General features: G+C 46.2%; 2 protein-coding genes across 4 annotated transcripts; one reads left to right on the top strand and one right to left on the bottom strand.

Moving 5' to 3' along the window:
- Positions 1–47: 47 nt before the first annotated feature.
- naa50 (N-alpha-acetyltransferase 50, NatE catalytic subunit) lies at positions 48–4,129 on the bottom strand. 2 transcript variants are annotated; one of them, XM_056299492.1, is made up of 5 exons: positions 3,864–4,129; positions 2,283–2,416; positions 1,878–1,997; positions 1,696–1,762; positions 48–1,542 (listed from the first exon to the last, which is right to left on the bottom strand). In XM_056299492.1, exons 1-5 carry the CDS (start codon positions 3,869–3,871, stop codon positions 1,365–1,367), a joined length of 507 nt encoding a protein of 168 aa, XP_056155467.1. In that variant the 5' UTR covers positions 3,872–4,129; the 3' UTR covers positions 48–1,364. The 2 variants fall into 2 exon arrangements, with proteins under 2 accessions (XP_056155467.1, XP_056155466.1); XM_056299491.1 differs by having other exon boundaries at positions 2,283–2,419; positions 3,864–4,115.
- A 471-nt stretch (positions 4,130–4,600) lies between these two features.
- On the top strand, positions 4,601–24,220 carry atp6v1ab (ATPase H+ transporting V1 subunit Ab). 2 transcript variants are annotated; one of them, XM_056299070.1, is made up of 15 exons: positions 4,601–4,688; positions 7,703–7,803; positions 8,978–9,106; positions 10,408–10,622; positions 10,745–10,882; positions 13,935–14,086; positions 16,660–16,822; positions 16,926–17,034; positions 17,688–17,810; positions 21,155–21,269; positions 21,388–21,451; positions 21,572–21,775; positions 22,151–22,245; positions 22,999–23,170; positions 23,484–24,220. In XM_056299070.1, the coding sequence occupies exons 2-15, from the start codon at positions 7,722–7,724 to the stop codon at positions 23,574–23,576; spliced, it is 1,854 nt and encodes a 617-aa protein (XP_056155045.1). In that variant the 5' UTR covers positions 4,601–4,688; positions 7,703–7,721; the 3' UTR covers positions 23,577–24,220. The 2 variants fall into 2 exon arrangements, with proteins under 2 accessions (XP_056155045.1, XP_056155046.1); XM_056299071.1 differs by lacking the exons at positions 22,151–22,245; positions 23,484–24,220 and having other exon boundaries at positions 22,999–23,151.
- Positions 24,221–24,492: the final 272 nt, after the last annotated feature.

Here is a 24,492-nt window from a genome sequence, read left to right on the forward strand (position 1 = left end):
TGTTTTCAGTATGCATGTTGATAAAGGATGAGTCAAATACCAATTACTGCAAATAGTAATTCCTTTATTTAGAGGTTAAAAAGTTTTTATAATATAGAGCTCCAGAAAAGATAAAATTCTTCAAAGGAAAAAAAAAAACAAAACATGCTTATACTACAGTGGAGAGGAAATGACTCTCCTCGCATGCATATGGTCAGAGCTTCCCCTGGGCAGTATGCTGTCTATAAGACTATATCAAGCAAGTTCCAGACTATCCGGCAAGCTCCCAAATTCAATAAAAGGATGAGTAATACCAGTAGTTAATTGAGACATTATCAATCGAGAGTAGGAAATTTGAGGATGCTAGATTTGCTATAGGTGGTCATGTGACTGACAGGAGCTGGTTTTTTAAAAAAAACTGATAGTCAATCTCAGAAAAACAGGGCTAAATCAGATCAGACCATCTTGCCATCCTTCAAATCCCTAATTCATCGAGTTCCCTTACTGAACAATCTGGTGTGGCATTCCCAAAAAACACATTAAACATTGTTTTTTTTGTTTGTTGTTGTTTTGTTTTCATTTTCCTACTCATTTGACATACTGATTTCTTGACATTGTGTGCCTTAGTAAGAAACCCAGGAGAATCTCTGAGCCATTGCCATCTCAATGTAAAAAATAGAACAGCTGAAGGGGAATTAAATTAAACAGGCTGAAAACATTTTTCTTTCTACAAATTAAGAATGGCGACCATCTCTTCCCACCACCTGTGAACCGTTAAGCTTTCCTCTTGCCCACATCAAGGGGGCACATTTCTGCCATTCCCCTCTGGACACGACAAATCACCATAGTGGCCAAACTCTTCCCATAGGTCCCGGGAATTCAGGTGGAGGAGGGATAGAGTTCTGACGTTTCCACGTCACCATGTCGACTCAAAGCATCGCTCCAAGTTTACCAGCTGGGACTCTGATTCAGTGATGGTCTTTCAAAGACTTTCCTGCTTAAAATAAACTCTTCTTTTTGCTCAAACAGTAAACGATATGTCCTTAATTTTATTTCTGCATTTAAACTCAGATAAAGAGTATGAGTCACGAACAATGCACTTATCCCCTCATCGAGTCCAAAACTACACTGTGGGGCTACGTTTGGATTCTGAGAATTTTGTCAAGTTCAAAACGTCAATGAGAAAAGGGGAAAATAAAAAGATGCAAAATTAAGGGGACCCTTTGCAGAATAAATGCAGCCATGTTTTTGTTATTGAAATTTGTTTTCTCTTTTTAACGTCCATTAAAAGAAAGTGTTGAATATGTCGACCCTGGGGCATTTGTCACAGTTCTGTTTCTGTGGAGGTGGGCACAGCTGTGCTCGTCCCAAAAAAATCTGTGCCCCTACTCTGACTTATGTAACTCTCCAGTGGGGGGCGCACATGGGCTGCGCAGACTCTTCTGCAGCACATGAGCGTCTGCAGGCTCTATCCTCTTGTAGTAATTCTTTTTTGTTTCAATGATCTCAAAGCCAAACTTCTGGTAAAAGTCAATGGCCGACTCATTGCTGATCTGCACATGACTGTGGGGAGTGAAAGAAAAATCTCATTAGTAATGAATAAGTAAGAAGTGGCAAAAAGACACCATTAATGGATGTCCTTGTTTTAACAGACCCATAAGCTTACTCCACAGAAGTATAAAGTTAAATTTTCTTTCTGCAGGAACAGACACTCACAGGTAAATATTATCAAAGGTGCCATCTTTCTCACAGATGTTTAACACATGATTCAGCATCTTTGTACCTAAAGAGGGAGAGGGGCAAAACACTGAATGCAAAAACCATCATGACAAAATCAACTCCAATACAATGTGAGCCATGTTGAAGACTTGAGGAGATACAGATGCAAAGCACCATACCAATTCCTAGTCTACGATAGGGTGCTAGGCAGCCAAGTGTCATGATGTACAGTCTCTTCTGGTTCTGGGAGTGATCCACTCGGCAGCATACAGCTCCCACTGCAATGTCATTGAAGTACGCTACAAATCAAAGAGAAAGGCAACATATAGACATCACAAACAGGCAGGGATTAACTAGAATTAGACTGCCTAATCTAATTAGGAGAGATCTGTAATAAAAAGTATACTTCAGATGATTTATTATTGAGACAAGAGTACAGACACACTTTCGTATTTTCTCAAAATACAGCATCTGCCAACTATATGTTTGTGTTTGTTGGAATTTCCTACCTCATGTATAGATGCTGTGGCATTCAAATGGATGCATATTAAGTGAATTAGGATTATGAACATACTGTCCCTCACCTAGTTTGGCAAGCTCTCCCACTTCCAGTACATCTTTGTAGAACTTGTCATTATAACTGACAGGAAAGATGACCTGGTTCAAGCGTTTCAGTTGCTTAATGTTGTGGGGCGTAACATCCCCCAGCTCGATCCGGCTACTGGAACAAGAGCAAAACGGTCAACTAACTGGCAAAAGACATGCCATAATATAATGTCAGGATGTCTAGACATGAAATACACGAACGAGCCATTAAATAACCAACAGCTACAACAAAACTACAGTCTGTGACTTTAAGATCCTACATGAGGTTTTCAGTGAGAGAGGGTTTCAAAAGCTTATGGTGAGGTAAGCGTTTTTCTTCCCTTGCTCTTATTCACAAGTGCACCACCTGTATCTACTTGGGCAAACTTCAGCCTGACCAGATGTGCAGCACCCCAAGCTCTGCATCCCAAATGCCACCCGAGACTGGTGCCACACATATTTATTAAGGCACAGAGAAGAACCCCCTCAACACAGCTGTACCACAGGGAAACTATTTCTGGCAGGTGATTTCGAGTTGCCCACAGCAAGAGGCGAGAATCTGAGTAACGAGCTGGGCTGCCACGACGCAATTCGTCTCAACACATCTTGTGAGATTAATGGATGATGGGTACATTTGTTTCTTGATAAGGAAATACAGACACCACCTTCAATTGGGCTCGGTGTGACGAGCTCACGGTGATATTTATAGGGCAACGGCCATGGGCAAAACCTCTATATACCGACACGACAGCTGTTGGTCACGTGTGTTGTTCACCAGAAGCGGTCAACAGCAAGGGAAATGTGCCAGCACCAGTCATTCAACTCAAAGAGAATGGGGGGGGGGACTCGAGTGTTATTCATTTAAAGTTGACCAATTAACGCCATGGCATTTGCACGCCCACAGCCAGCTGTAACTGGAGAGGATGAGCGCGACAAGCTAGAACGCGCTACCTGGCGAGATCAGATTACAATTATCACGATGACAGTAACGCTGGAGTTAACATTAGGGAGCATCAACACACGAGGCAGCCCTAACCATCCACCTGACCAGCGTCACATAGCTAACAAGCTGTTGACTTGTACAGCACATGGCTAGCTGGCTAACTAAACCGAGCTGACACTTGTTCATTGGTGGGTTTTTTTTTTTGCCAAATGGCAGATTTAAAAAAAAAAGAGAGAGAAGAAGAAAAAAAAGGTCAGATCTGGTCTCTGCTAGATATGTAACGCTAACTTTGCTAAACGGGTTAGGGTTGCCTTTACGGTTAGCCGATTAGCTCGACAGTAAAAAAGCCTCTTTGCTCGCTCGCCTATCAAACGGCAGACCGGCAGGCAGCTATAACAAACTAGCACGCCGACCCAACGCGGGTCCGGTCGGCGTGCTGTCGTTGGCAGGTTCTGGCCAAACCGCCTGCAGAGAAGGCTCGGCTAACGTTAGCTCTCACGCTAGCGGAGCCTCGCCGTCTCTTCGCCGCCTCCCCCCCCCCCCATCGAGAGAGAGAGAGAGGGGAGAAAAAAAAAGATCCACGAAAAACTTTGCCCGTTCTTGCTACTCAAACGCGTATTTAAACGGCCGTACTCACCCCTTCATCGTAAACCGCTTTTATTCCCTACTTCTGATATTGGCGAGGTTCGGATTTTTTTTAGACGAGAAGGGGGGGATGATATTGAGTTAGGGCCGGGGTTGCCTCCCGTTTTACCCTCCACATGTAGTTGGTTGCGATGGTTGCCGTTAGCTTAGCCGCCGCGTTTCTTTCACGACTGTGTGGACCGCTGTCAACCCTGACCTCTGCGCATGCGTACACGCCAGACGTCACCGCGAGTTGCGCGTCGATTTCGACGCCGTTTCGTTTCATAATTGGCAAATCGCGCGCGCGGGGGGGGGGTTGTGAAGTGTATTTCTTTCCGTACGCACGTCAACGAAAAATGAACGTCAAACGCAGCCCGGACGCACAAGTAAACCTTACACCTCAGGTCATTGCGGAAGTGTCAATAACTGCGGACTGTTTGGCCAAGCGAGGTAAGGTGAAATTCAATACACGCGGCCACGGGTGGAGAAACTCATTTACGCAAAGCCATTCGTCCAATCGCCTCCATCTTGGCTCAAACGTCAGCGCGTTAGAAGAGAGCGACGCGAGGGCGACAGGCCCCGGCGGTGACTGACGCACAGTGACGTAAGCGCGTTTTACGCCGCAACCTTTCGCCGTGCGGATCCAAAATGGACGCGGTTACGTGACCCCTCCCCCCCACGTCCTCCCCCCGCCCCCTCCAGTAAAAAGGAGCCGCGTCTGAATGAAGTCAGCTGATCTCCTCCGACTGTCACGCATCGCATCGCAGCGCAGCAGCAGCAGCGGCTCTCCATTTCTCTCTTGCGGCGAAGCTACGAGACCGCCGATCCATTCGAGAAGGTGAAGCCTCCTTTTTTTTTCCTCCTCCTCCTCCTCTCTCTCTCTTCGGGTGTCGTTGCGCATTCGTCGGTACCGACTTGCCGCGGAGGCCGTTACGTTTGGTTCGGTCGTGGAGTCACTCGGCCCGTTGCACCAAAAGAAGAAGAAGAAGAAGGAGAAGAAGAAGAAGAAAAAAAATGGCAGAGCCAGCGATTCTCTTCCGAGGCCAAGAGCGGCTTTGGTCGCCAGTGTCAATTTCTGGCAATTTCTTGCGGAGTTGTACCGACGTTGCGGGTCTTTCCGATGGAAAAAACCGCCGGTTATTTGTTCGTTTATAATGGCGTTTTCAGTCACGCGATGGCGTTGTTCAGTGTCCAGTATCGTTTTATGGCTACGATTGCTGTGTCATTATCGTTTACACTTCCAAGCAAGGTTTGAATTGTGTGCTTTTCGCCAGAGGATCACGCTTGTCACAGTGGTGCAGGATATGCACCGCACAGGGGTCTCGTCATCGCATGCATAATGACGTGCTTTTGGCCATAACACAAGTCTCCTCTTGGGGTTAGCGTTTGAATGGATGGGTGATATTTAGGCTGGGGTGTCATGTGATTTGCTCGTTGCATTCGGGGAGTTTGCAATTAACGTCAACGTGTCAGGATGCTGCTGTCCGTGGCCACCTCACTTGGGTGTGACATTCTCGTATGAGGAACACTTGTACCCAGATGAGTGCATGACGGTGTTGCTCATCTCCGTGTCTGCGCCACTAAAGAATGGGTAATTGTGGATAAATACAATAACTAGCCAACACGACAGCTTAGGTCAGTATTAGGACAGAGGCGGGCAAGTGTGATGTATGTAAACCCGCAAGATATTTTTCTGCTGTGTAGGATTTTTGTGTAGGGACACATTTTCCAAATGTTTCTTTCCACGGTCAGATTTTAGACTTCCCTGTTTTACCCCCAACTTCCTTAAACAGCAGTATAGAACCAGCCAAGCAGTCATGTGCCAGGATCATGTGAGTGTCAAATATAGTGTCGCATATATTCTTTTCCAGTGCACTTGCCTGAACTCCGTTTAACGGGAAATTATCATCAGCACTGTGTTGAATGCTCAACGATTATATTAGAACTTGCAGGTGTCTTGCAGGCTTTCTACAAATAATATAGGCTGGGTTTTTTTCTCTTTTTTTTGCAGGTTAGCACGAATGTGAGTGTGCATGCACCCTTTGTCATGTGAGATGAAATCAACTCATCAGGAGAACAACAGGCCGAATCAATGTTTTGTAGCCTTATCTTCCCCACTGCATGCCAAACTCAGCGTAAGGCACACTTAAGGCATTGTTTGATAGGGAGGGCTAGAAAGCTACCTTTAGGCCTACCCCACATATGGGGGAGTTGTTGTACTGAATGAGCAATTCAATTCATCCATCTGCTGTCCATCATTGAAAATGTGTTGTCCAAATTTAGATTGAAAGAGAAAAAGAATCACACAACTGATTCCATACAACCCCCCCCCCCGACATTTTTCAATTGTTGAGACCAGGCTGGGATTCCCGTCTGTCATGTGTTCTTCTTTCAAATTCACCAAGCGTAGAACACACAACTGTGTTGTTCTATCCACTATCCATGTACTGTTCTGCTTCGCCCGGCGTTGATACACAAGAATAATAAACAATAGGATTTAGATATTTAGGCGTCTTATATACTTAATTTCTTTTTTTCTTTTGCTGGGGAATGCTCTGCCAAATTCACAGCACGCTGCCGGGAGGTGTTTGTCTTGCAATTCCAGGAGAAACCCGTTGATGGAGCTGCTTTATCCCAGCACAGATGGTGCAAACACCCTGGAGTAAAGAGGAAGATGTGTAGATCAGTGGGAAGGACAAAAAAAGGGCATTAGAACATAAAATGTGTGTGTTTAAACAGCGTCGGTGAGAGACCTCATGCTTCAGTAATGTGTGCATTCAGCCAGGCTCTGGTTGAAGCAAACATCTTAAAAGAAGGCTGTTATCAAATGCCAGTACAGCAACCTGCGGTCAGCTGCCTGTCTAAATAGAATTATGTCACAACGGATGACAGATTGTGTTACTGCGACCGCAGAATCCATGCATCCACGGTGGTAAAGCATGCAGGATATGTCAGAGTGCTTGGATGCATGTTGGTGAATGAATATGTGGCAGGACAATGAGATAACTGAGGTTCTGAGAAAGATAAATGGAAAAACAACCAAAATGGTGCATGGAAAGATTTCCCTCTAATAATGAATTAAGATCGCTCATTGAGATTAATTCAGATAACTGCAAGTCTCTATGGAAGGTGTGTGTGTGTGTGTGTGTGTGTGTGCATATGAGGAAACAGTAAGAAATGATGCTTGTGTGGGAATCCCCTCTGACATTAGCACGCTGCGTCACACAGACTCCACTGCTGGCCCTGGGTGTAGAGCCAAGGTGGAGGGAAGGAGAGTGGAAGGGGTGTCCTAGTTTATACTTTCGGGCTGAGAAGGTGAAGTCGTGACCCGTATTTTGGTAGATATCGCCACGGTCATGGTAACAGTGAATGGAAGGGGTGCTGCTGCCATGGTAACGAGACGGATGGTACCGTGCAGAGGTTGATGCGCATGGGACAGCTAACTAATGTACATGACTGGATGCTTCCAAATGTTTCATTCAGAATTTGAACCCATGTCCAAAATGTGCCAGTGGCACTCAACCATAGGGTTTATTGTGTCCTTGTTGGCCAAAGCAAGTATTCCCTATTGGGTCTTGAAATGAAGTGAGCTTGAAGAAACAATAACCAGTGCACTTTTCGGTAGTGCATTTCTTTTGTGCCTCACTAACAGTCACGCACTGGATAACCCAGCAACTTTTGTCACTTCACTGAGCTATTCAAAATATATAAAGTTGTGTTATCCGAACACTGTTTTGACAATTGTGAGAAATGTAATTCATCGGTGTGACATCTTTCTCTCTACTGTTTCATTTATTCCTCTCTATTTCTATATTGCTTTGTGACTTCATGACAATTTTCCCATCCTCTTAGTCAGACCTAGCCTGCCAGGATGGACATGTCCAAGCTGCCCAAGATCCGGGATGAGGACAGAGAGAGCCAGTTTGGATACGTTCATGGAGTCTCCGGACCAGGTCACCACCAACGACACCATGCAAAACACACACACACACACACACACACAGCTTTGTATTTACAGCACATCACATGAAATGTTTAGATCTAACTCGTTTACTCTTCTTTTCAGTATGTTTGTCACAGTCTTTGTCTTTGTGATAAAAATGTTGCTGCTTATTTATGAATGGTAAACTGTTACCTGCGATCATTCAGTGGTAACATTTTGGTACTTGTTAACTTCACATTATGGGCTTTTTTCTGCATTGTTCAAATCCTTCATCAGAGTATTCGGTTTGCTTGAAAACTGTGGGTTTTATGCTACCTTGTCTTGTGTGTTATTCCTGAGCCCACTCTCGTCCCACAGCATCATATATTGACGCTGTTGACAAAGCATCAATATATGATGCACAAGGCACCCTTCGGCATCTGTATGCCACACGGCGGGTTAACCACTACCTAACCTGTTCGTTATTTACTATTCAGAAATGAGGGCGGAAGTTTAACATTGGAATCGGGGGCGTCCGGGTTGCATAGCGGTCTATTCCGTTGCCTATCAACACGGGGATTGCCGGCTTGAATCCCCATGTTGCCTCCGGCTTGGTCAGGCGTCCCTACGGACACAATTGGCCGTGTCTGCAGGTGGGAAGCCAGATATCGGTATGTGTCCTGGTCACTGCACTAGCGCCCCCTCTGGTCGGTCGGGGCACCTTTTCATGGGGGAGGGGGAAGTTGGGGGGAATAGCGTGATCCTCCCACGCGCTATGTCCCCCTGGTGAAACTCCTCACTGTCAGGTGAAAAGAAGCGGCTGGCGACTCCTCGTGTATCAGAGGAGGCATGTGGTAGTCTGCAGCCCTCCCCAGATCGGCAGAGGGGGTGGAAGCAGTGACCGGGAAAGCTCGGAAGAGTGGGGTAATTGGCCAGGTACAATTGGAGAGGGAGAAAAGGGGGGGGGAATCCAACCTCCCCCCCAAAAAAACAAAACTGGAATCTATGCAACACTGCCGTGTCTCTATACAGTTGTCAACAGCATCAATATACAAAGTCATGAGACGAGAATGCGCTATAATCCACATCCAGTAGGGGCAATGTTTTAAAGACAGACCCACAATAGTTTAAATGCTATTAGTTTGCCAGCTTCTACGTCTGTATGGTTACTGTAATAAAAGCAAAAAAAAATTCTCCCCCTCCAGTGGTGACGGCGACAGCCATGGCGGGAGCAGCCATGTACGAACTGGTTCGTGTCGGTCACAGCGAGCTGGTGGGAGAGATCATCAGGTTGGAGGGAGACATGGCCACCATCCAGGTCTACGAAGAGACGTGTATCCTTCTGTGCCTGAATCTTTTTACACCATTCCTGTCTCAGCCCCCACATGTAATTCATCTCGAGAGCGTAACATGGCGCTACGAGCTCATGTTTTCTTAGACAAAGATGTTGCGTAGTGATGGGACTTTTTTAAAGCTTTCTGTCTCATAATTAGCACAACTACCTCCATTATACTTAAGCGCACAAATTAAGATTATATTAAGTCAAGTCAAGCCAATTTTATTTGTATAGCCCAATATCACAAATTATAAATTTGCCACAAGGGGCTTTACAGCAGCACAACATCCTGTCCTTAGACCCTCGCATCGGATAAGGAACAACTCCCTTAAGTACAGATCTGCGCTTTTGTAGTCTACCAACCACTCAGAACGCTTTACAATGGATGCCTCAATATACTGCCTGCCATTGCAAGGGGCAAACTTGCTCATCAGGAGCAGTTGGGGGTTCAGTGTCTTGTTCAAGGACACTTCGACATGCTCTCTGGGGGAGCCGGGGATTGAACCAGGAACTTTCTGATTACTGGACGACCCGCTCTACCTCCTGAGCTATGCCGGCCCACTCTGTAAAATTGAAAATGATGCCCAACAGGGTTTCATTGATGTCTGGCATCAACACAAGTTAACCTGCGTAGAAGTGATTAGGAATATTACAACCTTTATCGAAAATCTCTTCATCTTTCCCACAGTAACCTGTAGGAGCAGACAGGACTCCTATCAGGAAGGGGGAAGGAAAAAAAAGAAAAAACTTACCGCTGGTTTTAACATTCATTTAATAATGTATAAAGGCTATTACCTCCAAGTGCACCTCTTCTACCCTGTTCACCACTTTGGCCTCCCCTGCCCCTATTAAAACGATGTACTTAATCCTCGTGGGGAAATCATCCTCTGTGTTTAACCCATCCTAGATATGTAGCTAGGAGCAGTGGGCAGCTGCAGCGCCTGGGGACCAACTCCCATTCTCCTTTCCTATTGCCTTGGTCAGGGGGCACAGACAGAAGTATTAACCCTAACATACGTGTCTTTTATGGTGGGAGGAAACCGGAGCACCTGGAGAAAACCCACACAGACACGGGGAGAACATGCAAACTCCGCATAGAAAGGACCTGGGGTTCAAATCCAGGACCTTCTTGCTGTGAGGCAGCAGTGCTAACCACTGGGCCACCGTGCTTTCCCAACATGATGTTAACACACATCAGTTGAAAGATTATAACAAGCTCCTCCCGTGTAATATACAAAAGTGAAATGCTCTTAGGCTGTAATTTACATGGTACAGTTAATTTCCTGAGTCCTGTTTTAGCTGGTGTGTCTGTGGGAGATCCTGTGTTGCGCACAGGGAAGCCACTCTCAGTAGAGCTGGGCCCTGGAATTATGGGCTCCATCTTTGACGGTATCCAGCGACCCCTAAAGGATATCAATGACATCACACAAAGCATCTACATCCCCCGCGGTGTAAACATCGGGGCCCTCAACCGAGACCTCAAGTGGGAGTTCACTCCCGGCAAGAGCCTGCGGGTATGCCATCTGCAACACCCTAGGATGCTGATAGGAATTCACAATTTGCATTCTTAATGGACTATTCCTTCAGATGAACAGATTATGTAGATTTGTTTTTTCCTCCTCTCTGCGGTTTTCAGGCTGGCAGTCATATCACAGGAGGCGATATCTATGGGATGGTGTTTGAGAACTCCCTCATCAGGCACAAGATCATGTTGCCCCCAAGAAACCGGGGGACCGTGACCTATGTGGCGCCGCCTGGAAACTATGATGTCTCTGTGAGTTCCTTCCCCTTCCTGCCACCATAGGGCCTTTGGAGAAACTTTTAGGTTTTGCTTTGTACTAAAGGGAAACATAAAAATTTACATGAGAGAGAGCGAGATACTCCATTAGCAGCCATAATACTGAGCAGTCTTCTCTATCGCTCTGATATAAGGATGAAATTGTGTCAGTCCATAATCTCACTGGCGGACCATTTCTGAATATGAAGACATGCTTCCTGATTTGCTGATTGTCTGCATTTTATGAGAAAATGTGAATAACAGGGCTACATTATACAGCTGTATGTAGCAATGCTGTTCTCATTTTCATATACATAGGGTTGGGTATCGTTTGAAAATTTTCTCTACAGATACCAAAACCAATACCTCCAATTCGATACGATACCTAAACGATACTTTTTTCGATACTATATATTATGAAAACCTTATAGGATTATCAGCAAACTACTTTTCCATTCAGCAAGCACCATAATTCATTGACACGTTGTGTTACTTTGGTTCTGTACTCTAGCACTTTGAGATTGAAAGGATACAATGACAATGAGGTCAATGTGCAGACTGATATCTTTAATGTATGTTTGCTCATTCTCATTTAGCATTCTTATGCAGGAAGATAAGCATATCTGCCCTTTCTGGCAGGAGACGAGCCCTTTCTACACTAATTGTGTCCCCAGCTGTTGAGAATGTTCGCTCAGCCGGAGTGGGGGATGCTTGGGGACACAAGTACCTAGCACTTAGACCAAACAAGACTGGTAAAGCCTCCTTTCTCTCAAACCACCAGATTACTGGATTTGTTGAGGTCAACACATTAGGTAGGCTTCTATACAGCTCCAACTCCTTTCTTGCCCTCTCTGCTTCAGTCTGCGCATTTGTGATGACACCCTCCACATTTCTGCTGATGGTTAGGGCCCTGCCTTCGTCCTCAGAGTTCATGTATTTACTGTTACCTTTCCTAGTAGATCGTTGCAAACATAAGCTACCTAAAAGATGGAGATTCAACTGTATTGAAGGGCTGCAACCCCTTAACTATGAAGCGGGTTACAGCCCGGTGACATTCCTCTCTCTCTTATTTTCTCATCTTAGCATTGGTACTAGCCAAAGAGAATGGAGTCACGGAGACTTGACTTGGCGATCTACACTACTGCAGGCTTAGAGTAGGGACGAATGAAATAGGAGATAAAGGCAGAGCTAACGTTATCTTTTTTTGTTTTTTCTTTTTGAACCTCAGACTGCTGTTAACTAAAGTTAGCTAGTGCTAGCTACGTTAGCTTCAGTTTTATAACCTAGCGTAGCTAACGTTCTGTGACATTAGACTCGCTTCATTTCTTTTTGACCTCAGACATACTGCTAGCGTTAGAACCAGAAACACTTGACAGAACCGTCCTTATCTGTTTCCTCATTGCTAGCAGTGGCACCAGAAGACCCAGTGGCAGTCGTCCCAGAGCTAACGTTAGCGTTGGCAGCAGCACGGACATTAACGTTATCAAACACAGAGCAGTTGTAAATGTATCCCATGCGTGATCAGATGTTTCATCATATTCGACGTATTCCCAGACTTGCATTTGATGATCGCTTTGCAGCGGTTGCATTTTACTGTGCCAGGTTTGCTGTTTATTTTTTACAAAGTGCAGCCACGCTTTGGAACGCAACTTTCCCGCGAGTTTTCAGCTCCAACCAGTCACTCACGAGACGCACACGCGTACCAAATAGCTTCATGCTGATTTGTCAGTCTGTACAACAACGCCGGCAGTGATTGGTTGGCTGCAATAGCGTTCACGTCGTCTACCGTAAAATATCGAAATTTGGCACCAGTTTTTTTCCAAAGAGTTTGATACTCGGTAGGACCGAGATATTTCGGTCGGTGCATTTTTTTAAGAAAGTGTATTTACATCTTCATTACATTCAGCTGGAGTAAATGTGCATGAGTCAACCATATCACGGGCTCTCCATAAATCTGGCCTCTATGGGAGGGTGGCACGAAAGAAGCCGTTGCTCAAAACCCACATGCCTTGATGCTAATACTGACACTGATGCTATTACTATTATCAATACTGATGGACTGTCATTTACACAATGATTCATGTTTCAGCAAAAATGTACCACACATGCATGAGCATTACCTGAACAAACACATACACAAAACCCTACATATACATTTGGCATTGATGTGAAAACATCCATCCACCCATTTTCCAAGCCACTTGTAATCAGGGTCACGGGGTTTTGGAACGTATCCCAGCAGTCATTGGGCAGAAGGCGGGGAAACACCCTGGACAGGTCGCCAGTCCGTCACAGGGCCCGACACATTCACACCTAGGGACAATTTAGTACGGACGATTCACCTGACCTACTTGTCTTTGGACTGTGGCAGGGAACCGGAGCACCCGGGGGAAACCCACACAGACACAGAGAGAACATGCGAACTCCACACAGAGGAATTAAGAACTTATTGATATTAATAATTTGATAACATAATTGTTGGTTCCTCCCTATCAAGGATGTGCATGCAAGGATGTGTAGTCATAATCCTATACAGTAAAATGTGGTCAGATTTTGTGTATGTGTTTGTTCAGGTAATGCTCATGCATGTGTGGTACATTTTTGCTGAAACATGAATCATTGTGTGAATGACAGTCTATCAGTATTGATACTAGTAATAGCATCGGTATCAATATTAGTATCAAGGCATGTGGGTTTTGAGCAACGGCTTCTTTCGTGCCACCCTCCCATAGAGGCTAGATTTATGTAGAGCCCGTGATATGGTTGACTCATGCCCATTTACTCCAGCCGAATGTAATGAAAATGTAAATAACATTTTCTTAATAAAATGCACCCTACTGGAAAATCAGGGAGTGTTAAGTTTTCCCATTTACAGATTGTCCACCAACGGGCACAAGTTCGGCAGCATTTCAGAGACACACGGAAGACTGCTCAGTATCAGAAGTGTTATCCCTGTAACATGCTTAAAGAGATAATGGCGAAAATTGTGATTTTTTTTTTTTTCCCCTTTTAATTTTTTGTTTATGTGTGTGGTGTGTGTATGCATCAGGACGTGGTGATGGAACTTGAATTTGAAGGGGTGAAGGAGCAGTTCACCATGGTGCAGGTGTGGCCTGTGAGACAGGTGCGTCCCGTCACAGAGAAACTGCCCGCCAATCATCCGCTGCTGACCGGACAGAGAGTGCTGGACGCCCTCTTTCCGTGAGTCTCTCTCTTTTCTCATCCCTTCCTTTTCCCTGTAGCTCAAACACTCCAAATCATACAGCGCTGGCTTACTGCTTAGCTTGTCCACTGGCACCTGGTCATCTCAACTGCTTGTCGTGACTGGCAGTGTTGCTGTTGCTCTGCAACCACGTTTTGACCCCCCCCCCCTTTTCTCCCCAATTGTATCCGGCCAATTACCCCACTCTTCCGAGCCGTCCGGGTCACTGCTCCACCCCCTCTGCCGATCCGGGGAGGGCTGCAGACTACCACATGCCTCCTGCAATACATGTGGAGTCGCCAGCCGCTTCTTTTCACCTGACAGTGAGGAGTTTTGCCAGGGGGATGTAGCGTGTGGGAGGATCATGCTATTCCCCCCCAGGCGCTCCGACTGACCAGAGGAGGTGCTAGTACAGCGACCAGGACACATACCCACATCCGGCTTCCCACCCGCAGACACAGCCAATTGTGTCTGTAGGGACGCCCGACCAAGCCGGAGGTAACACGGGGATTCCAACCGGCAATCCCCGAGTTGGTAGACAACGGAATAGACATGTCTGTGAATGTTCTCATTCATCCAGGTCATGGTTATCCAAAGGAGTTGAATCAAGTGCAACTGGACTTGGTATATATCCGTGAAGACGTTTCGCCTCTCATCCAAGAGGCTTCCTCAGTTTGTGCCTTTCTGACTAGACCAAGCTAGTCTGACTGGCTGGTGATGAGACTCAGAATTTATCCTCTAGGAGTCGTCGTCAGAGCTATTGATATGCGTGGCTCTTTGTGATCCGATGTTTACCAACGCCCGTCGCTAACAGAGCCATAGATATGAGTGGCTCTTTTGTGTACCGATGTTTGGCCGCGCCCGTAATAGTGAAGTCGAAACTAACACCCCCAACGACCGTCGCTGCTAAACAAATGCAAATCAATAGCTCCGATGGCGACGGGCGCGGCTGGACATCGGAGCACAGGAGAGCCACGCGTATCAATAGCTCCGATAACGACGGGTGCGGCCAAACATCGGTACACAAAAGAGCCACTCATATCTATGGCGCTGTTAGCGACGGACGTTGGTAAACATCGGATCACAAAGAGCCACGCATATCAATAGCTCTGACAACGACTCCTAGAGGATAAATTCTGAGTCTCGTCACCAGCCAGTCAGACTAGCTTGGTCTAGTCAGAAAGGCACGAACTGAGGAAGCCTCTTGGATGAGAGGCAAAATGTCTTCACGGATATATACCAAGTCCAGTTGCAACGGAATAGACCGCCACATTACCCAGACGCCTGCAACCATGTTTTAAACCAGTGGCTTCTGACCATATGTCACTGAGCCCTTGTTCACTCAAGAGCCAACTACGGTTGTTGCGCCCCCATTTTAGTGCTTGATCGGTCAAGCTCACACTCTAGTTATTAATGGGAACAACTGACAGTAACAAGTCCTGCTGGAAACAGGAACTAACAACAGAAGTTGACTCCAGTTCCTATAGAAAGGAGCTTGACTGTGTATGTGTAGATGGGTATGGGAGTTGATAACTGGTAGTTGATGCACAGTAATGCTCCCTGAATGTCTCACTCCTCCTTCAAAAGAAGGGCGGGGGCAGCAGGTTATGGATCAACTTGGACAGACGCTGAGACAAACGTCTTTAAGTTTATGGGCGGATTCTTTTCGGCTGCCGGAAAAGATGCGAAAGTACATGTCTCTTCTGGCTTCTCTCAGCCGAAATAACCAAAACCTGAAGGACCAACCCTGTATTTGTTGAGATCACATTTAGACCCCTGTGAATATCTGAAATGAAAGATTTGCATTCGGAGCAGCTTCAGTGGTGTTACAGACTTACTGACAGCGCTGGAGACACAGGAGTGAGTCCTGTTACTCCTACGTACGCGGAAGCTTTCTCAGTCTTGTACATATGCGTGTGTATGTACACAGAACATGGGCGACTCTACTTAATAACTTCGGTTGTTGGGGCATCTGGGTAGCGTAGCGGTCTATTCCATTGCTTACCAACACGGGGATCGCCGGTTCAAATCCTCGTGTTACCTCCAGCTTGGTCAGGCGTCCCTACAGACACAATTGGCCGTGTCTGCGGGTGGGAAGCCAGATGTGGGTATGTGCCATGTCCTGGTTGCCATACTAGCGCCTCCTCTGGTTGGTTGGGGCACCTGTTTGGAGGGGAGGGTGAACTGGGGTGAATAGCATGATCCTCCCACGTGCTGCGTCCCCCTGGTGAAACTCCTCACTGTCAGGTGAAAAGAAGCAGCTGGCGACTCTAAATGTATCGGAAGAGGCATGTGGTAGTCTGCAGCCCTCCCTGGATCAGCAGAGGGGGTGGAGCAGTAACCCGGATGGCTCGGAAGAGTGGGGTAATTGGCCGGATACAATTGGGGAGAATATAAAAGGGGGCGGGGTCGGTTGTTGAGCCCAAAAATGCAAATGTGGACAGGGCCGGAGAGCCATGGGTAATTTCCCTTCAACTAAAACTGCAACAACGGATTTCCTTATAGGTAGGAGACCCTTACTGTACATCCATTGCATTACATAAGGAGTTTCTCTCCTTCCCTTTCTGTTAAGGTGTGTACAGGGAGGAACCACAGCCATTCCAGGGGCCTTCGGCTGTGGTAAAACCGTCATCTCCCAGTCTCTGTCCAAATACTCCAACAGCGATGTGATCATCTATGTGGGCTGTGGAGAGCGTGGAAACGAGATGTCAGAAGTACTGCGAGACTTCCCTGAGGTGGGTGGTCGAGGTGGCGGTTCGATCTCATTACAGGAAGTCTATTCCAGCGTGTCTTTTTAGTTGGAGTTCAGGATAACTGACTTGTGTGTTCGGCCAACAGCTGACCATGGAGGTTGATGGGAAGATTGAGAGTATCATGAAGAGAACAGCCCTGGTAGCCAATACCTCCAACATGCCTGTGGCTGCCAGAGAAGCCTCTATCTACACAGGTATGTGAATACCAGCTACATTTAATCAAGGTTTTTACTTGTTAACCCAACTGTCCAAGGGGCAAACTCTCGTATGTCCTCCGCAGTCATAAAACACAATGAAAATCTTGTCAGTAGAGCGCTTGTGTTGTTGCAGTACATCACATAGCCGTGGTGGTGCATACCATTACAGATTGTACCTTTTAACTGGGTGATTTAAAGGCCGATTATAATAACCCTGATTTGGCTATGATGACTGATTTTCAAGCTCATGGAGCCATGCACAGTGGGGTGCACATTGTTTTGCAGTGTTTGGGGATTTAAGATTCAGATCTCTAATGTCCTGATTGAGCCTCAGACCCGTCACAATTATGCAAAACATGTTTGATTTTTATGACTGGAAGTAATACGTCTTACCATGCATGCATTGGGTGAGCCAGTCATTGACAAAAAGTGTAAAGCATGTTCCACCTTAAGATAGGAAATAGAAATCTGCAAATTTCAGTTGCCAAGTGTGCGATGCCTTGTTTTTTTCCACAGTCTGCTATGATTATAAAAATTGTGTGGCCTGTGTGGTGCTAAAATGATGGGTGATCTCACTGGTGGTGCGATAGCTTGGGAAATGACTCTCGGGGAAGTGTGTGTGTATGTGCTAATCTAGTGTGTCTTGTCAGGTATCACACTGTCTGAGTACTTCAGAGATATGGGATACAACGTTAGCATGATGGCCGACTCCACTTCCCGTTGGGCTGAAGCTCTCAGGGAGATCTCTGGCCGTCTGGCTGAGATGCCTGCTGGTGAGTATGGACCATGCAGGCGATCACCGAAGGAGTCCTAGAGAATGAAATTTGCCTCAGTTTGGCATGCATAGAGCGGTGTTAATTATTTGTGTGCTGATAAAACATGGTATTAGCCCTACTTACCATTCCACCAGGGTTTGTGCCAGACTGAACAAGCTTGTCAGAATTGATATTACTTGGCGTCCGGGTAGCATAGCAATCTATTCCATTGCATACCAACACGGGGATCACCGGTTCGAATCCCCATGTTACCTCTGACTTTGTCGGGCATCCCTACAGACACAGCTGGCCGTGTCTGCAGGTGGGAAGCTGGATGTGGGTATGTGTCCTGGTCGCTGCACTAGCTCCTCTGGTTGGTTGGGGTGCCTGTTCAGGAGGGAGGGGGAAAGAAGTGTCAGGTGAAAAGAAGTGGCTGGCGACTCCACATGTATCAGAGGAGGCATGTGGTAGTCTGCAGCCCTCCCCGGATTGGCAGAGGGGGTGGAGCAGCAACTGGGATGGGTTGGAGGAGTGGGGTGATTGGCCGGATACAATCGGCTCTGTGCATAACTGTAGTCCACTGACTTCGGGTTTCTACTGCAGCGGTCATACCAGCTTCCTGTTTGTTGGCGTGTGCTGTTGACAATGGCATATTTTTCGCGATGCCTGCAAGATTTACCATGGATAAATGTCAACGACATGCACAGAATTGTCGAAAGCTTTCACCTGCGCCTACGAGCAAACGGGTGAAAAGTTTCAAGTTGTACATATCAAGTTACGGACGGACGGACAACTGTGGACACAACTGGTATGACCGCTGCAGTAGAAACCGGAAGTCAGTGGACTACAGTTATGCACAGAGTGGATTGGGGAGAAAAAAAATAAAAATAACTGATATTACTCATGGGCTCCAGTTAAAATGGCCAGTACATTTTTACATATTACTCTTCTTTATTCAGTGGACTACAGTTATGCACAGAGTGGATTGGGGAGAAAAAAAATCAAAAAAATAAAAATAACTGATATTACTCATGGGCTCCAGTTAAAATGGCCAGTACATTTTTACATATTACTCTTCTTTATTCAGTGGACTACAGTTATGCACAGAGTGGATTGGGGAGAAAAAAAATCAAAAAAATAAAAATAACTGATATTACTCATGGGCTCCAGTTAAAATGGCCAGTACATTTTTACATATTACTCTTCTTTATTCAGGTGTAGTTTGTTACTTTCCAGTCAGGCAGCCAGTCTAGGCAGTCGGTAGTTTTTGTGTGTGAGTGGTGTGTGGTGGGGGGGGGGGACCTTTCACATCCACTGAAATCAGCCTGTTTCATTCAAGCTGAGAAAGAGAGATGGGAAAATAAATGAGTAAAAATAGATTTCATGTTAATTAAAAAAAAATCTTCAAGGTGTGTAGATGCCTGAAACGTTATATAATACAATATTGATACACACAGTGGTTATAAAAAGTCTGCACACCCCTGTTAAAATGGCAGGTTTGTCGTGTAAAAAAATTAAAACAAGATAAAATTATGTCAGAACTTTTCCCATCTTTAATATGAAATTGCAACCTGTAAAATTGAAGTGAAAAACAAATTTGAAAATTTTAGGGAAAAAAACAAGCTGGTTGCACAAAGTGTGCACACTACACTAATGCTTAGCACCTTATGTTTCGATGACAGCACTCAGTCTTTTTGGGTAAGAGTCTGTCAGCTTGGCACAACCTGACTTGGTAATATTTTCCACTCTTCCGTGTAAAAACATTTTAGATCCGTGGGCTTGTGAGAGCATCTCCTGTGCACAGTCCTCTTAGGTCACCCCACAGATTTTAAATTGAATTCAGGGCCGAGCTCTAGCCAGGCCTTTCCAAAACGCTAATGTGCTTCTGGTGAAGCCATTCCTGTGTTGATTTGGATGTATGCTTTGGGTTGTTGTCATGCTGAAATTCATCTTCAGCTTTCTAGCAGATGCCTGAAGGTTTTGTGCCAAAATCAATTGGTATGTGGATCTACTCATTATTCTTCCACTTTGACCAAAGCCCCAGTTCCAGCTGAAGAAGAGCAGCCCTGAAGCCTGATGGTGCCTCCACCATGCTTCACCGTGGGTCTACTGTTCTTCTGGTGACGTGCTGTGGTGTTTTTGGGCCAAACATACCTTTTGGAATTATGGCCAAATGTTCAACCTTGGTCTTATCAGACTATAACACATTTTTCCACTTAGTTTTGGGAGACTGGATGGATCTTTTTGCAAAACTTAGCCGGGCTTAGATGTTTATTTTCATGTTAAAAGGCTTCCATCTTGCCACCCCTACCCCATGGCCCATACATATGAAGAATACAGGAGATTGTTGTCACATGTAGGGAACAACCAGGACTTGTCAGAAGTTCCTGCAGCTCCTTTAAAGTCGCCATAGGCCTCTTGGCAGCCTCCCTAACCACTGTTCCTCTGGTCTTCTCATCAGTTTTGGAGGTACATACTGGTCATGCTAATGTCACTGTCGTGCCATATTTTCTCCACTTGTTGATGGTTATCCTCACTGTGTCCCATGGTGTATCTGATACCTTGGAAGTTATTTTCTACCCTTTTCCTGATTGATACCTTTCAACAGTGAGAGCCCATCCATGCTTTGTAAGCTCTTTGTTGACCATGGCTTTTGCAGTTTGATGCAACCAAGATGATGTCAGGGAACTCCTACAGGAACAGCGGAACTTTATTTGGGGTTCATCATAGTCACTTTAACTTATGTCAGGTGTATACTAACTACTATTTAACATGAGTTTGAATGTGACTGGTTAATTCTGAACACCGCCCCATCCCCAATTATAAAAGTGTGTGCACACTTATGCAACCAGGTTATTGTATGTTTAGTATTTTTCTTTTTTCTTTTTTCCCCTAAAATGTTTCTGATTTCACATTGAGGGCGGGAAAACGTCTGACGTGATTTATCTTGGTTTCATTTTTTTCCCAAAAGACAAAAAAATCACGAGTGACCTAAAAGATGTGCGTTCTGGGTTTTCACTCGTTCATCCACTCACCAGGAAACGGATCCATTTCAGCCATATGATGACGCTTCATCTGAACAGACAGGCTGGCATAGACATGGCTCTGGTGTGTGAAAACACTAGTTGCTGAACACAGTGTGCACATAGACGTATAGACAAAGGCAAAAAAAAGTATCACAAGCCGGCATACCTAGAAGACGACCCAGCGAGCTAACCAAACAGAACTTGGGAGTTGTAGCATGTTCTGCTGCTTAGCACAGCAACGCTGTAAAACGAGATTGCTCAATCAGTTTAAAAACACGAATGTCTGCCAAGCACAGATTGTTGGCTGAGGGAAGCTTATTTTGTGTGCGCTCACAGACAGCGGTTACCCTGCATACCTGGGGGCCCGTCTGGCTTCCTTCTATGAGCGTGCCGGAAGAGTCAAGTGTCTGGGAAACCCTGAGCGAGAGGGCAGCGTCAGTATCGTCGGAGCGTGAGTACACCCTCTTCACCTCTAGATGGCCACATTACCCTCCTCATCTTCATGGCTGTTAACAAGGGCAAAGTTGTGTGGCGGCTGAATATAGTAACTGTGGTTGTTGTCTCCTCAGTGTGTCACCTCCTGGTGGTGACTTCTCTGACCCCGTGACTTCCGCCACCCTGGGTATCGTACAGGTGTGCAATCATGTGGTGGCAACACACCGCATCCTCCTCACAGAGTTAAGTGTTTGAAAGTGCTTGCCTTTTACACGCCATCACAACGCCCCCCCCCCCTTTCTCCCTTTCCCCTCTCAGGTGTTCTGGGGTCTTGATAAGAAGCTGGCTCAGAGGAAGCACTTCCCTTCCGTCAACTGGCTGATCAGCTACAGCAAGTACACCCGGGCGCTGGACGAGTACTACGACAAACACTTCCCCGAGTTTGTGCCTCTGCGCACCAAGGCCAAGGAGATCCTGCAGGAAGAGGAGGACCTGGCTGAGATCGTGCAGCTCGTCGGAAAGGTGCTTGGAGGCTTTTCCATATCACCCTCACGTTGAGTAGTTCAACCGGTGGACGAACTGTTTCAGCATGTAATCCAGGCCCGCATGGTGGAATAGGATCATTTGACCTGCAAACGCGATTCGTAGGTTACCTGTGGACATGTGCACTCTCAGAAACACCCGGTAGTCAGTAGCTTTGGTTGTCCTACTTTTATGGATTCTGAGAGACAGGCAGCTACTTTCAACGTTGCACAATAACGAAATGGTAGAAGTAGTGGATTTTTTTTATTCTTACTTTTAAAACAACCGAATGTGAAATGTGTAAACACACAGAGGCGATAGACAGCGAGGATGTCTTGTTCTGGTCTTCTCCCTAACCTGGCGTCGTTCTCACAGGCATCGCTGGCAGAAACTGATAAGATCACCCTGGAGGTGGCCAAGCTTATCAAAGATGACTTCTTGCAACAGAACGGTTATACTCCATATGACAGGTACAATCCCAGCCAACACCTCCCCTGCTTTGTCCGATTTTCAAAGGACTTCGCAAAAGTTTAGAGGAAAGAGAAGAGGGTCGATTCCGTTGCCTACCAACATGGGGCTCTCCAGTTCAAATCCTTGCGTTGCCTCCGGCTTGGTCAGACGTCCCTACAGACACAATTGGCCGTGTCTGCAGGTGGGAAGCTGGATGTGGGGATGTGTCCTAGTCGCTGCGCTAGCGCCTCTTCTAGTCAGTCAGGGCGCCTGTTCAGGGGGGCGGGGGGACTGGGGGGAATGACGTGATCCTCCCATGTGCTACACCCCCCTGGCGAAACTCCTCACTGTCAGGTGAAAAGAAGCGGCTGGCGACTCCATGTGTATCGAAGGAGGCATGTGGTAGTCTGCAGCCCTCCCTGGATCAGCAGAGGGGGTGGAGCAGAGACCAGGACGGCGCCGAAGAGTGGGGTAACTGGCCAGATACAACTGGGGAGAAAAAGGTGTGGTGGGGGGGGGGACTGCTAAAGCGAAACCTTTAGTAGCCATCAGAAGAATGCCATTGCTGTGCTTGGCAGCTCAAAGGGGTCAAGAGGGTTCAAGTACACGAAACAAGAAGCAGGGCAGTGATGGGGAAATGTCCAAATGATTTTAAAAGCAAAACTTCATGAAATACTTACTCACATTTAACATCTTGAGAAAAAAAAGTCGCTCTCCAAGGTAGCCGTTCAGTCAAAGGAGATTGTAATAGCCTTTTTCTCGCACCTCCTCAGGTTCTGTCCCTTCTATAAGACGGTGGGCGTCCTGTCCAACATGATATCCTTTTATGACATGGCACGGCACGCGGTGGAGACCACGGCTCAGAGCGACAACAAGATCACCTGGGCTATGATCAAGGAGCACATGGGGGAGATCCTGTACAGGATCAGCTCTATGAAATTCAAGGTAGGCGTGTGTGTGTGTGTGTGTGTGTGTGTGTGTGTGTGTGTGTGTGTGTGTGTGTGAGAGAGAGATTTTTCCTGTATTCTCACTCCCTCATTCATTGGGATGATTTAATTTCACATATTTCATCTATGATACAGTAAGTGACAGATTAGAATATTATAAGGGTGGTGTGGTATATTTGCTGTGATTGACAGGTCACTACACACTCTTATCTGCCTATTTGGTACTTGAAGCATGTTGTGGTATTTAGTGTTTAAAAAAACAAACAAAACAAACTCACATTTTGTGTTTGCGTTTCTGTGTGATGGTACAGGACCCAGTGAAGGATGGTGAGGCTAAGATCAAGGCGGAGTACGCCCAGCTGTTGGAGGACATGCAGAACTCCTTCCGCACCCTGGAGGAATAAGGCCATCACCCCCGCCTCCACTTTTCATCTCCTACCCTTCCACTACAGAATCACATTCCACCACCTAGTATTCCCAATACCTGTGCCCCGTGTGTATGTGTGTGTGTGTGTGTGTGTGTGTATGTGTGTGTGTGTGTGTGTGTGTGTGTCATTCAATCAAGAGGGAAAAGAGAAAAGATGTACTGTATTAGTTGTTTGTTGCCTTATGTAGGCGTAACTCTGGAGCCTCTGCATGGTCATTGATCTTGGGAGTGTCTCGTTTGCGTGTTTATGCAGGCGAGGTCTCCTCGCTCTCTCTGCTTTTTCTTGCTCTGTTTACATGATTTCTGTCTAGCTGTGTTGGTCGACCCTGAAGACTTGAGTCGACGTCATTGTCATTCATAGGCCGTTTGTACAGAAGAGTATTGAGGATAAATTTATCAAGAGCAATCACTATTTATTGCCAGCATTTTGACGTGAACGCTGTGTTGTTGTTGATGATGATGATAACGACGATGATGCGGTTTCTGTTGTTTTTATGACTATGTGTTCAAGCTGTGCTGTGTCGTGTACTCGCTGTGTGAATGTGTTAAGAGTCGGGACTCCGGCACTCAGCTGTCCAATAATTAACGTGACGTGACTTCCAAAGAATAAAATGTGGAGAAAATCAGCCCCGTGCATGTGTGGCGTCATTATGTGCACTGATGACATGCAGCACTTCTGGTTCAGCTGGTCCCCCTGCATACTACGCATTCTCTGCAGCTCCAGGACCGTCTCCTCCCTGGCACGATGCTCTGTCGATGGAAAACCGAAACTACCACAAGTAAATAAACACCGGCATCGTGTGCCAAAATACATGTTTCACTCTACGATTTCTCCCGTTTCTCTGCAGCTCGGAGAACCCAGTTATCAAAATAAGTGGCCATATGCGGCCGTG

This window comes from Lampris incognitus, chromosome 19, assembly GCF_029633865.1.
Source record: "Lampris incognitus isolate fLamInc1 chromosome 19, fLamInc1.hap2, whole genome shotgun sequence".
NCBI classification, from domain to species: domain Eukaryota; kingdom Metazoa; phylum Chordata; class Actinopteri; order Lampriformes; family Lampridae; genus Lampris; species Lampris incognitus.

Bases quoted from the DNA above. Each gene is read 5' to 3' on its own strand.
- atp6v1ab (XM_056299070.1), top strand. From the start codon at position 7,722: ATGGACATGTCCAAGCTGCCCAAGATCCGGGATGAGGACAGAGAGAGC. The intron at 14,087-16,659 runs GTGAGTCTCTCT...CTTTCTGTTAAG, and splicing joins GTGCTGGACGCCCTCTTTCC to GTGTGTACAGGGAGGAACCA. The intron at 21,452-21,571 runs GTGTGCAATCAT...TTCCCCTCTCAG, and splicing joins CCACCCTGGGTATCGTACAG to GTGTTCTGGGGTCTTGATAA.
- naa50 (XM_056299491.1), bottom strand. The intron at 1,998-2,282 runs GTGAGGGACAGT...TTTGATTTGTAG, and splicing joins GGGAGAGCTTGCCAAACTAG to CGTACTTCAATGACATTGCA. The intron at 1,763-1,877 runs GTATGGTGCTTT...CTCCCTCTTTAG, and splicing joins CTATCGTAGACTAGGAATTG to GTACAAAGATGCTGAATCAT.